The sequence below is a fragment of the Diceros bicornis genome, chromosome 10, assembly GCF_020826845.1.
Source record: "Diceros bicornis minor isolate mBicDic1 chromosome 10, mDicBic1.mat.cur, whole genome shotgun sequence".
Lineage (NCBI taxonomy): Eukaryota > Metazoa > Chordata > Mammalia > Perissodactyla > Rhinocerotidae > Diceros > Diceros bicornis.
Window position 1 is genome coordinate 16,389,653 of NC_080749.1, and position 14,634 is coordinate 16,404,286.

Below are 14,634 nucleotides of genomic sequence, written 5' to 3' on the forward strand. Positions count from 1 at the left end.
GTGGATTCACCAATATACATAATTTTTCATTTAACACAAGATGACAGGGCAATTGCTTATGTTTATGAATCTGAACCACTTAATATGATTAAAACTGTTTATCCCATATTTGAGAGAAAAAGATGGCCATGTCTTTGACAAAAACACTTCTCTTAACTGCGCCCTGCATTGTCGGATATGAGATGTTATAGTTCCAGAAATGGGAATTCAGAAGTTAGAAATCTACAGAAGGAATGCTGTGGGGAGAGGCAGAGGGAGAAATATGTGGAGTAAACAAAAGTTTAATGGTTTGAGGTAAAAGAAGTTTTGCATGATTGTTTGATTCAGGAATTATATAAACTGATATTAATACTGCATACTGCTCACTCTACTCAGAAGAACAATTATTTTAGCTATATAAATTTTTGGACAAGTCAGTTTTTATTTTTATTAATATTATCTTTAATGAAATATATAAAAGTAGAGAAAATTCTTACAAATTCTGTTTTCACATATTCCTATTGAAAGTAATCTGGAAACATATATATACAAGGGCTTAGAAATATTTTACTTTTGACGCAGGAATTCCAGATCTGTTAATCAAAACTGAAAAAATAATCCAAAATAGTATAAATAAGCTTTCTGCACAGTGACATCTGTAATTCCAACACATTGTCACTAAATTAAACATTGAACCATAATGGTTAACTATGTACATCCAGTCAACTAAATATTAACCTTCTAAAGAATTGTTTTTCAAAATTATTTAGCATTATGGGAAAAGTATGCTTTAAAATTTAAACTTAAGATATCAGGACATAATGCGGTAGTTTGCCTAAAATTATAATCATGTTTAAAAGGAGAAAAATGGAGGAAAGCATATGAATTATTTCTACCTTTATTTTTTGGAATTATTTTAACAAGGATCGCTTTTGTAAATGAGAAAAACAACACTAAAATATTTGTAATGACAATGATCACTTTCTATATATGAAAATGGCCTGAAAGCATTAATTTTGTAGCCTGGTCTCTAATTACTGGGTTTTATCTACATACTGATTATGTAAGAGAGCAAAATGCTTGCAAAAATTTACTAATCCCATTTAATAAGATACTTCAAATGAATGCATATATTCTCAGTCAATGGGGAAGTTCTCAAGTAGCTAAGCATCAAGTACAGCAAAGGTGGTCTTCCTGACTGTCGCCTGCCAAGCTCTCTCTGCCTGTCATTTCTCACTTTCCAGGCACGTCAATTTTAAATGGAATCCTCTAGCATGTCAAGGGAAGAAAGAGAGGGTAAAAAGTCATCAATGTTGGAATGCATTACTGTTTAGACTGTAAATTATTATACTATTTTTGGAAAGCCAATTTGGCACTCCATATCAAAATCTAAACAAATATATACTTACACGTATGCTTTGCAAAGATTTCTAGGTATCTTTTGAGATCTAGAAATATATTTTAGTGATAATAATCATAAATAAAATAAGTATGCATGGGGTGTTTATCTGTGAACAATTTCTAGTATCAAAAAATAGAAATAACTTTAATGATTGATGAAAACTGATTCACTTAACTACAGTATAGTATATCTACCTGAACAGAATGTTGAATAGCTATTAAAATCAAATTTTAACGTATTAAATATTAAGAATGCAGTTAAATTATGTGAGAAAATGCTCATTAATTATTCTTTAAATGTTACAGATCTATGTATGTGCTTTGATGGCAATCTTTGAGAAAATGACATATTTTTAACATAAAAAGGAATTGGAAATATATACAGTAATATATTTATAGTGTGAGAGTGTGGGGTGATGAGATTGTGTTTGATTTTATATACTCCTTTATTCAGTTTAGAATTTTACAAATTTTTATAGTATATATATGTCAGTATGGCAATTATAAACAACTCATAAAAGAGCTTTTTTGTTAGCTGTTAAAAAATTGAGGCAAGAGGACTGAAACTACTAAAATCGTGGGTGTGTGTAAACTTAGGTATAAATTGTATTTATCTAAGCACTGCCCTCTGACTCATTAACAAGGTAAATTAATTTTAGCCACATTACCAAAATATCCATAAATAATCAAAGTCATGTTTATTTCTCACAAGTTCTCTGAACTGCAACCAGAAAAGATCAAAATGTTTTCTACTTCAATGAAAGCTTTGTTAGTCTCCATATAGAAGAGGAACAAAGTAAACACACCTGCTCTACGAAGTTGTTCTTCCGAACATTTCAGAAGTAATGAACTACTGCATGTCAAGAGCTGATTTCATTGAGGGACAGAAGGTTTTTCTTCCCAAGACTTATCAGGAAACTTTTGTTAGGTGCATAAATATCTCAATTCCTACATGCCAACATCATCACCTCCTCGCTCCGCCCGGGCCAATCCCACTTTGAAAGACACATTTAATTGTTGACTACATTGTCTTACTCTTGGAATTGTATATATAAAGATGTACTCTACATCCTTCCCTATCCTTCACTATCTTATAAATATTCACAATTTGTATGTAATTTTGACGACCTGGGTTTTTACACAGCTTCCTGAATATAAAATAGTGGGATTCAAAAATTCAGTAGAATGTCACAGTCAATTGTAAGATTTGGAAAGTGTGGTTAATTTTTTTGGCCAACATATCTCCCTAGTATTTATGATAACAAACCTTACTATTAACTAGCAAAAGTTAATCAGAAAAGCAATTTGCTGGTGAAGTTTCCTCCAGTTCAGACTAAAAAAAAAAAAATTCCCTCAATCCCCCCTGTCTGATATAATAATTTTAATAGTTGGATATAGAATCACAAAAAAATTTTATCCATATATAAATGCATACATCTATTTATAACATAAATGAGATCATGCTATACATTGGTCTATAACCTGCTGTTCCAACTTAATGATATACTATGAGAATTAAGCTACATCTCTATTGTAGAAATTATATATGTTCCAAATAATTTATTTTAGCTTTGATTAAAATTAAAGTTATAATCATGACAATTATTTTAATAGTATAGAACTTGGACAAATGTTAAATTTTAAGCTATTGATATAAGATTTTGAGAATTCAAGGCACTGAGCTGCCCAATATAAATAAGTATATAGATAATGATACAAGTTTGAGAATATGCGCAAGACTTGAAAGTTCTCAGAACATAAAAAGTAGCCAGGCTGCTTTGGGACATTTTGCCAATTCATATTTACTCTATATTTTGTAATGAAATTGATTCTTGACTAGTTTCTTTGTAAAACTCGCATAGAAGATTCTAATTTATTCACAATGCTTTGTCTTTATAAATGGTCTCCTACCTGTGAGACTAAGATGTTTACTTATTTGATTTTGAATAAAACTTCATTTCTCATGAATACTCGTTATTGGCAATTAGATTCAAATTAACTCATTAACCTTGTCAAATTTAAACCACTTATTGTGAATTTACTGATTTTTTATAATGAGACAAACTGTATAAACTGCTAACATAATCTGAAGTTTAGAGGAATAATAACCTTTTCCCCTATTTTTATCAGCAAGTCCATAAAAATATAATACAGACACTGTGTCTTTGAAAACACACAAAAAAATCTATTTTATCTTGGTTTTTAAAATCTGCATTGTATTTCCTTGTGTCGGCATATCATGCTTTATTCAACTATTCAGTCTTTGATGGACATTTAGGTTGCTTCAAGCATTTAAAACTTTTATAACACCTCAAAAATATTACTTGTACGAAATAGGTAATATGTATTTGTTGAATGAAAAATCTTCTCTATATTGTCCTCATGTCCTTGAAAGTAGGGGTCAGGTACTTTTCATTTATTAAATTCTATATCCCAAGGCCTTCAACTCATAGCACACATGTGAGGCTCACTAAATTTTATTAAGTGTTGAGACTGTTTTGTGGGAAGGTACACCTTGAATTTATGGCTATGGATAGAGATCCTCTTCCTAAAATGTCCCTGAGTTGGATACATGACTGGACTTCACAGGCATTAACTGTAGGTTCAAAATGCACAAGACTGAACCTTCATGAGCACGATGGCAATGAAACCAAATCACAGGAAGAAGCCAGTACTTACCTGGACAAGAAACATAGCTATGTGGTGAAATTCTCCACGGCCCCCTTGCTTAACAGGAACTGTCATAAAGAATTTGCTGCCATCTCTAGAAAATACAGGCTCTTCATTCTAAAATACAGAAGTGCATATAACAATCTCAAAATGGCATGTGAAATTTGTGCTGTAAACTACTGCTAATTCGTGCATGGATTGGATTAACTATTGATTTAGAATTTGTTTGGAAAATAGTCAAATTATTTAAAAAATAAATGTATGATAGTATTTTTTTAAAATAAATTCAGTGCTGCATTGCATGTATGTGTGTGTTTGAGTGGTGGGAGGGATGGGGAAGTTTCTTAAAGACAGGATAGGAACAACTCACAATTAGACTAAAGACACTTTTTAAATTGGTTCAAAAAAGAACTTTCGTTATCTTTACAGAAGATATGATTGTGTTTAGCAATTTAGCCTTCAAAGACAGGAAAACTGTGAACATCTGTACCAGTTTATCAACAGAAATTTTTTTCAAATTTAGAAAATTTTATAACACACAATATTTAATATATTTTTCTGAAATATCGCACTCAGCAATTCTAGTTACTTGAAGATACATTTCTGATGACGTATACATAAATTTACTGAACATACAAAAGCCAAAAGGCCACAAAATTGTAAGGAATCCATTGAAAATCATTTAATTAAAACTTCCCATCCTCACTGCTCACCCCTCCACAAACACACAAACACAAATGTCCATTTGATGATTTTCTAAATTAAACTCTAGTGGCACATTAAATCAACAGGATTATTTTTGAAAATTATATGGAGGCCACACATATAGCTTGCTTTCTCTTGCTCCAGGGGAAACATTAAGAAAAAGCATTTACCTAACAAAACATTGAGTTTTTTCCTATTGGATTAGTGATAGTGATTACACATATGGTATAAAGAAAGGCTTTGATACGGTTTGCTCTATAGGTCTTTAAATGGCTTACAAGTCTTTATAGATGATCTGGCCCTCCACTCTCTTTCTGATATCATCTTCTTCCTTTCTCCTGCTTCCTCATTGCACATGTTTCTGCTCCAGGGCCTGTGCACTTTTTATTCCCTCTGTCTGGCTCTTTCTTTTATCTCTTTCATATCTCTGCTCTATGTTACCTTATCAGTGAGGTCTTACCTGATTGCCCCATGTAAAGGGTGATCAGAGAAGCCAGATCATCCAACTCTATCTGAATCCCTCATCCTCTTTTACTTACTTTCTATTTTTTTCCATAGCAACTAACACTATCCCACATACTATTTCTTATGTAAGTATACATTTGTTTGTATATGAATGAATGCGTGTATATATGTATGTAGGTAGGTAGATAGATAGGTACGTAGGTAGTGTTCCTCTACAATGTAAGCTCCAGGAGGCAGGAATCTTGTATTCTTCATGGCTGTATCTCCAACACCTGGACAGTGCCTGTCACATCAATTGTGTTTAATAATCATTTACTGAATGAATAAGTAAATTAATAACTATTTTAATAATCTCGCATCTGATACTAGCTTCATTAGTAAGAATGTCCTTTGACAGAAATATAAGGATAATATTTTCCTTGTCTACTTCACGGACACTCATGAAAATATAAAATGACATATGTAATAAATTTAAAACTCTAAAGTAACACAATTCAAGGATGGGAAAATTGCATTACTGGGCATATAATAAATACTGACAAGATTCTTGACTGAAGGAATCACATCTTTCACCTATGATAGAGTCAATAATTCTCTATGTTCCATTTCTTGCCCCTCTGGGATATCTCTTTCTTTACTTTTGCACATGGGGTTTCTTCTGTCTGGACCAATCTTTCTGTTTTCCTGTTTGTGCCAAATCCTATCAACTTTTTTAATTGTTTAAGTAAAAAACATTTCCAAATTTCCCTAGTTAGAAGAATCTCTCCTAGTTAGGAAATCTCTCCTCAGAGATTCTAAAAAGTACGCTGTATTTATCTCTATCACGGCTTTCAATGCACTCTATTATATGGTCGACTTCCTTCACTAGGCAAGTAATAATTAAACTGTTTGCAATTTTATCTTTTCAGCTCTATTTTCTAGGACACAGTAGGTGTCCTACTCATAATTGAATAGATGAATGCATATGTACAATTGGCAAAAATAGTTGTTATATGTATCAATTTAGCCACCACATTCACTCTAACTATTGGCTCCTCCTTTACTCAACAATCTCCCCTGTGCTTTGCTCTAAAAATAAATTGCTTTTCTGTGGTGTGAGGACATCAGAGCATTCTAATTTTTATATTAGTTCCTCCTCCTCCAATTCTGGTACCTTAGAAATGGTTCATTTAAGGGGCAGATGGGGGGAATATAATCTCAAATGCATAGCAGGGCTTAAAAACGTTCACCACTAGACCATAACTGGCTATGAACATGCAGCTCTAATCAGACTCTTTCCTACAATCACAGAAGGTGGGCCAATCTCACTGCCCACTTTCATGACCTTAAGCAAGTCAGTGTTTGTGACACACAGGGCCATGAATTGGGGCTACCGAAGTTTAGCCCTTGACCAAACATTTTGTACATGGTTATCCTTCTCTCTTTTCTTCCTATTATCCAGAAAGTGAGCATATGATGATTATATTAAATTTCTAATTGTCAGAAATTTGCTTCAACTCATTACTACTACCACTCTCATCCTTCAACTTTTATCAAATTCTGAGTATTTCATGAAATTCTCTTAGAGCTGCTGGCGAAAAAGTCAACTGTGACAAACCACCATCTGCATTTTCTTACTGAATAATTGAAAACTGGTTTCTTTGCTTAAAAAATTCTATTAAACATTCATAAAGTTGGGATTTAAAATATAGAGAGCATAATCCTAAAAGAGCATGCATTATGTTGATATATGTTAGACTATTATGAATGTCACTGGCAATGAAAATGATAGCAAAATAGGTTTACTCATGCAGGACAATTCAGAATACATCAATATCTATTACGCTGTTGTTTTTCATTGTTTTCATTTTCAGTATGTAACCTAATTTTTGAGAATCCATTATTGGCTATGAAATCAAGGGTTTTTTTTTCCCAAATTCATCTTGCGCATTGACTAAGATTAAATAGTTCATATTAAAATGTATCGATAGATAGATAGATACATAGATACATAGATATGCCTATACTTCAAACAAGCAAAGGTTTAGCCTATTCACCATCCTTCTTACTCTTTTTCTTTATTTATTCAACAAGTATTTATGGAGCTTTTCTTATAACCAGACTCTATATTAGGCATTTGGTTTACAATGGAGAACAGAAAAATAAATATACTTCCTGCTTTTGTAAATTAGTAAAAAAACACAGAAATAATTGTATAAATGTTACTCAAAGATTCCACTTGATTTTAAAATAACTTTTATTTGAGGATATGATTTGGTTAGAGTGGTTGGAGGAGTTGACTTCTTCAGTAGGTGATTTAAGCTGAGGTTTGAAAAATGAGCAAGCTTCATCTAAGAAAGTAGTTGAGAGAATTCTGTTCAGGAGGAACAGTTCATACAAAGGCCCTGTGAATATGAGTGCTAATGTGCCTAGAATGGAGAAAACTGGTGAAAGGATGGTATCGCATACAGCTGGAAAAGTTTTCAATTTAATTCCTTGTAGACCCTTAAAGAATGTTGGTCCCTATCTGTAGAACAAAAGGATAGATAAAAATTGTTCTAGTCATAAGAGTGGAGTGTGAGGGTGATGTGGGTAGTGACAATCAAATACATATCTCGAAAAGGTCACTCAGCCAGCCTGCAGTGTGGAGAACGAGCAGACTGGCCGGTGCCTAAGGCGTTAAGAGTTCACCAGATGAGGAGGAACTGCAGCCCCTGTAGTTTGATCCTGCGCGGTGTTTGTGAACTGGAGAAAAGTAAATTGACTTGAGATCTTTGAAAGTAAAATCAAAGAACTTGGTGATGAATAATATATGCAGATAAAGATGAGAAAAAGTTCAAGAATGACCACTAGGTTTATGATTTTAATAGCTGGATGGATAAGTATGGCCTTGACTCCTATGATAAGAAGATATAAAACTAACTAGAAGAGGGATATGTTCAGTTTGGACCTGTGGACCGTGCAGTTACTTCTAAAAATTTAGGAGGAGATGCCAAGCATGAATTTGGATGTTTCAGAACTCAGAGAAGTGGGTTGCCTGGGCTATACATTTGGAGGTCTCAATACATGAGTGGTAATTGAAACCCCAGGGGCGCACGACACCTAGGCAGAGAATATAAAATAAAGGATAACTGCAAAGAACAAAACAAATCACAACCAAACAAACCAAACAAAACTCTTCCCATTGTGAAAAGTAATGATGAGTTAGTAATAAAATGGGTTCAGCTGTATTTGGATAATCCACTTGTGCGTCCTAAAATGTCCAGTATGAGACCATGTTGTGGAGATGTTTGGTAGTTATTCTATTGTGATCGCCTGTATTCCAGCAACGTTTATGTCACAAACTAACATGAAGAGCTAGGATATATCTAAAGAAAGAAGTGTTCATCTGAATAATCTCCACATAATCAATTTACGTGGAGGTTTGGTCAATTTTCTGGGCAATTTGAGCAATGCTGATGGTTTCTAGTTTTACAGGTCACAAATTTTTCTCTTGCATCTACACACGAGTTTACTTATATGAATGATCCTGAAAATGGATCCTGGTGGTTATTTTGCAACTTATGTCCTATTAAAACCAAAAGTAATCTTTTCACCAATGTTGTCACAAAAAGCCCAAGTCATAAATACTTTAATGGAAAAGACTCACTTAGTCAAACATACCAAAGCCTTAAAGTCATATTACTGAAATAGCTTTTGAGAGAAAGTTATACATAACAAATGGGTGAATTTGTTGGGCACAATGGCCAAAATGTGACATAAAGAGACCACATATACTATACCTGTTTAGAGAGCCATGTATCTGATGTCATCTCGTATTTCTGAAACAAAACAATTAGCTCCATGAAGCATCTAAAGACCAAAATGAGCATGCATCAATTTAACTTTTTTTACATTGTTATCCTTCAAGCATTTTTTTTCTGTCTTTGCTGGTGAAATACCACGAGAGAGCCCATTGTCATTATTGATTTAAACTGAATGAATAAGTAGAGAATTGGGATTAAATGATAATTTAATTACAAAGTCTTTTCTTCAGTGAACTCCCTCAGAATTCCCAGTAGTACGTCACTAGGGATAGAAGATCATTTTCCAGCTCTGTTTGATTACCTCATTCAAACTGTTCTGAACCACTAAACATTGTCTCTTTTCACCTCTAAGCATTGTCAGGAACAAAAATATTAGGTCCTTCAAAAGAACTGGGCAAACAGCCATGAATAAAATTAAAAGGTGAACATTCTGTCAACATTCAATTACTCTTCATCATAGTTATTTTTTTTCCTTTGGGAGAAAGAATTAAAAATTTGAAATGACAAAATTTTATATTTCTTTAATCTTGCAAAGGATAGAACAAAAATTATATTTCAGAAAGCAAAATTAGACTAATTTAATCTCCAGTTAAATGTACGCAGATAAAATAAATTTTAGTCTAAAATTAGGCTAAAAACTAAAAGTAATAGTTTTAGTAATAACTTTACATGTAGTAATTTTTGGAATATCTTGTAGTTTTCTGGAAAAAAATGATTCTATAGTAAAAGTATCAAATGAAGAAACCAGTTTTCCTTTTTAAAGCCATATTATTATTACATTACAATTGACCACTTTCTCTTTTCTGGATCTTTTTTTTTTACATAAATTTTCTCTATATGTAGACATCAGGGAAACATCTAACTAAATCATTCCTTGATTTTCAATTCACACCTCAGCAGTGACCATCCTTGATGTCTATACAACACAGACACAAAAAACATATTGATGCTACTGCTCATTAGTATCACTAAGTTTTGTTAGAATCCATGAGAGTCCAAAATTTCACATGCAATTATTTGTCTTGTTACTTCAATTTTAACAGAAAGTAAAATCTTTTTAACTTCATAAATGGAATAGAAATATGGTAGAATATCAATAAGGTATCAAATCAAGAATATGATAGAGTTCCTATATCTATTTTCTATTGAAGCATTTTAATATATCAATGCAGTTACCTATACAGATTATCGTTATAAAGAGAAGATCACAGGCTTTCTCTAACTAGAATATACATATGCCAATTTTTAGACATCAGAATAATCAGCTCAATAAGAAACCACCCAGAACACTTTAACAAATAAATGGTGAAATCCTAGTCAGTTTATAAGCTGGCCAGATGAAAGAGGATGATGGAAATAAATTTTCTAACAATACAAACTAAATGTGAAGAGTATCAGTCAAACCCAATAAGTAAATGGCTGACTCATCTGTCCATTTCCATGTGATTCCAATCAAAGAGAAATTTTTTCCTCCATACTTCTCTCTTTTATAGGCCATTTAAAAACTATGTTTTAAAAACATTGAAGTATAATCTGCATATAGTGAAACGTACAGATCTTAAGTGTATGTGATGATTTTTCACAAATTTATTAACATTCTATCAAATATAAGACCTTTCCTTTTCCTCACCCGTTTCCTCACGGCCATTCCCAGAAGTTCCAAAAAGGCAACCACTCTTCTGAACTCTTTCCCCATGGATTAGTGCTGCCTGTTTTAGCAATTCAGATTATTGAAATCATGTATTATGTACTCTTTTGTGTGGGGTTTCTTTCACACCACATGTTTTTGAGTTCCACTCATATTGCTGAGTATATCAGTATTCTCTTTCTTTTTAAATTGCTGAGTAGAATTCCATTGTATAGATAGGCCTCATTTTGTTCATCCATTCCTTGCTAATATACATTTGGATAGTTTCCAGTTTTTAGCTATTGTGAATAAAGTTTCTCTAAAGATATTTTTAAAAATTCTTTGGTGGACACAGGTTTCTATTTCTTGTGCAAATGTCAAGGCACATAAGGTTAGTGGGTATATATATAATTCATATATATATATAAAATATGTTTATATATGTGTTTAACTTTATTTGAAACTGCAAAATCATTTTTTAAAGTAGTTGTATCACTTTATACTTCTACCCACAAAGAATGGGAATTGCAACTCTCCACATCTTCATCAACAGCTAATAGTCACCCTTTTTGTTGTTGTTGTTTTAATTTTAGTCATTTTAATGGGGTAGTTCATTTATGAGATAGTGTTACCTCATTATGACTTAATCTATATTTTCCTAATGTCTAATGATGCTGAATACTTTTTCCTGCATTTATTACTTCCTTAAAAGAATCTTTTCACATTTTGACTTTTTTATTGGATTGTCTTTTATTATTGAGTTATATATATTTCTTTGTCAGATACACATTTTGCAGAATATTTTTTCCCAGTCTGTGGTTAGCTGTTCAATTTCCTAACAGTGACTTTGATGAGAAGTTTCTAATTTTGATGATGCCTAATATATTGATTTTTTCTTTAAGATAAATGATTTTTTGCCTATTCAATATAGTGAAGTTATATCCCACATCTTCATCTAGAAGATTGACAGTATTAGCCCTTAGATTTAGGGCTGTAATTTATTTAAAATTAATTTTAGAATAGTATATGAGATAGATGTCAACCATCCTTGTATTTTTCACTTGGTTATTGATTGTTCCAGCACCATTTTCCTCCACTGAATTGTTTTGGCACCTATGTTGAAAATCAATTGATTATATAAATATGGATCTATTTCTGGAAACTCTACTCAGTTCAATCGATCTATTTACATGTCTTCGTGCCTCCACTACAATCTCTGAGTTTTTGTGGCTTTCTAGTTATTGTTGAAATCGTTTAGTGCGACTCCTCCAACATTTTTTTTTTACAAGATTGTTTTGGCTCATCAGATCTTTTGCATTTCCACATACATTGCAGAACCAGCTGGTCTGTTTCTACCAAAAGAAGTCTGCTGGGATTTTAATTGGTATTGTATTGAAACTATAGTTCAATTTGAGTAGAACTGACATCTATTATATCAAGCTTTTCAATTCAAGAAATAAATTCTATTTATTTAGGTCTCCTTTAATGCCTTTCAGCAATGTTGTAGTTTTCAATATTGAAATTTTGCACATTATTTGTTAAATTTATCCCTATGTATTTAATGTTTTAAAGATTTTAATGGTATTTTTATTTTCCATCATAATATTGTGAGTATACAGAAATATATTTTTTCTTGCCATTGAGTTATATGAGCTCTTTATATTTTGGATATTAACCGCTTATCAGGTATATGATGTGCAAATATTTTCTTCCATTCCATAGGTTGACTTTTCACTTTGCTGACTGTTTCTTTTACTGTGCAGCAGCTTTGTGGTTTGATGTAGTTTATTTTTGATTTTGCTGCTTGTGCTTTAGGTGTCATATCCAAAAATTCATTGCCAGGACCAAATCAAGAAGCTTTTCCCCTATGTTTTCTTCCAGGAGTTTTATGATTTCAGGTCTTATATTTAAGTCTTTAATCCATTTCGAGTTAAATTCTGTGAGTCGTGTAAGATATGGGTCCAATTTCATTTTTCTGCATATAATTATCCAGTTTACCCCAAACCATTTGTTGAAGAGACTATCCTTTTCCCATTGGATGTTCTTGGCTCCCTTATCAAATATTTATTGACCATATATGTGACCGTATTATTTCTGGGCTCCTATGCTGTTCCATGGGCCTATGTGTCTATTTTTATGCCAGTGTCATAATGTTTTAACTACTATATCTTTGTAATGTAGTTTGAAATCCAACGGTGTGATGTCTTCAATTTTGTTCTTCTTTCTCATGATTGCGTAGGCTATTCAGAGTCTTTTCTGGTTCCATACAAATTTCAGGATTCTTATTTCTATGTCTGTAAAAAGTGCCTTTGGAATCTTGATAGGGATTGCATTGAATCTGCAGATGGCCTTGGGTAGTATGGACATTCCAACAATATTAATTTTTGCAATCCATGAACACAGGATATCTTTCCATTTTTTTGTGTCTTCTATTTTTTTCATCAATGTCATATAGTTCTCAGCGTTCATATCTTTCACCTCCGAAGTTAAATTCATTTCTAAGTATTTTATTGTTTTAGATGCTCTTGTAAATGGAATCATTTTCAAATAATTTGTTGTTAGTGTACAGAAACACTACTGATTTTTGTACGTTGATTTTGTATCTTGCAACTTCGCTGAATTCATTGACTAGATCTAAAGGTTTTTGGTGGTCTTTAGTACTTTCTATATACAAAAATCATGTAACCTGCAAATAGAGACAGTTTTACTTCTTCCTTTCCAATTGTGATGCCTTTTACTTTTTTTTCTTCTCTGATTGCTCTGGTTGTGACTTCCAGTACTATGTTGAATAGGAGTGAGAGTGGGAACCCTTATCTTGTTCCTGAACTTAGAGGAAAAGCTTTCAACTTTTCACCATTGAGTATGAAGTTAGCTGTGGTTTTGTCATGTATGGACTTTATTACGTTGAGGTATGTTCTTTATTCACTTTGTTGAGTATTTTTATTATAAATGGATGTTGAATTTTGTCAAATTCTTTTTCTGCATCCATTGAGATAAATTTTATGTTTCATTCTGCTAATGTGGTATAACATTTTTATTGTTTTGCACACGTTGAACATCCTTGCATACCGAGGGATGAATCTCACTTGATCATGGTGTATATGATTCTTTTAATGTGTTGCTGAATTCTGTTTGATGGTATTTGTTGAGAATTTTTACATCTATATTCATCAGGGATATTGGCCCGTAGTTTTCTTTTCCTGTGTTGTTCTCATCTGGCTTTGGTATTAGGGTAATGCTGGCCTCATAAAATGAGTTTGGGAGTGTCCCCTTATCTTTGATTTTTGGGAAGAGTTTGAGAAGGATTGGTGTTAATTCTTCTTTAAACAGTTGTAAATATTCACTAGTGAAGCCATCTAGTCTTGGGCTTTTCTTTACAGGGACGTTTTTTGATTACTGATTCAGTCTCCTTACCAGTAATTAGTCTGTTCAGATTTTCTATTTTTTCATGACTCAGTCTTGGCAGGTGGTATGTTTCTAGGAATTTGTCCATTTATTCTATGTTGCCCAATTTGTTGGCATATAATTGTTCATAGTAATCTCTGATGAACCTTTGTATTTCTGTGGTATCAGTTGATATATCTCCTCTTTCATTTATAATTTTTATAAAGTTTTAGTCCTGTGTCTTTTTTTCTAGGTCAGTCTAGCTAAAAGTTTGTCAATTTTGTTTATCTTTTCAAAGAACCAGCTCTTGGTTTTATTAATTGTTTCTATTGTTTTCCAGTTCTCTATTTCATTTATTTCTGTCTAATCTTTATTATTTCCTTCCTTCTGCTAATTTTAGGCTCAGTTTGTTCTTCTTTTTCTAGTTCCTTGAGGTGTAAAGTTAGGTGGCTTTTTTGAGATATTTGCATTTTCTTGACATATGTGTTAACAGCTATAAAGTTCTCTTTTAGAATTGTTTTTAATGATTCCCATAAATTTTGGCATATCGTGTTTCCATTTTTTTTTGGGCTTAAGATATTTTTTTATTTTCCTTTAATTTCTTCTTTGATTCATTGG

The 14,634-nt window shown here is 32.4% G+C and overlaps 1 protein-coding gene across 4 annotated transcripts in view; it reads right to left on the reverse strand.

Annotated features, from left to right (window-relative positions):
• The window catches only part of DPP10 (dipeptidyl peptidase like 10), an 802,065-nt gene that overhangs the window by 67,139 nt on the left and 720,292 nt on the right, over nucleotides 1-14,634 (reverse strand). For all 4 annotated transcript variants that reach the window (XM_058548842.1, XM_058548839.1, XM_058548841.1 and 1 more), the window contains 2 exons: nucleotides 8,982-9,020; nucleotides 4,060-4,167 (listed from right to left, as the gene is read on the reverse strand). In XM_058548842.1, coding sequence (XP_058404825.1) covers nucleotides 4,060-4,167; nucleotides 8,982-9,020 — 147 coding nt within the window. The remainder of the gene's footprint in view (nucleotides 1-4,059; nucleotides 4,168-8,981; nucleotides 9,021-14,634) is intronic.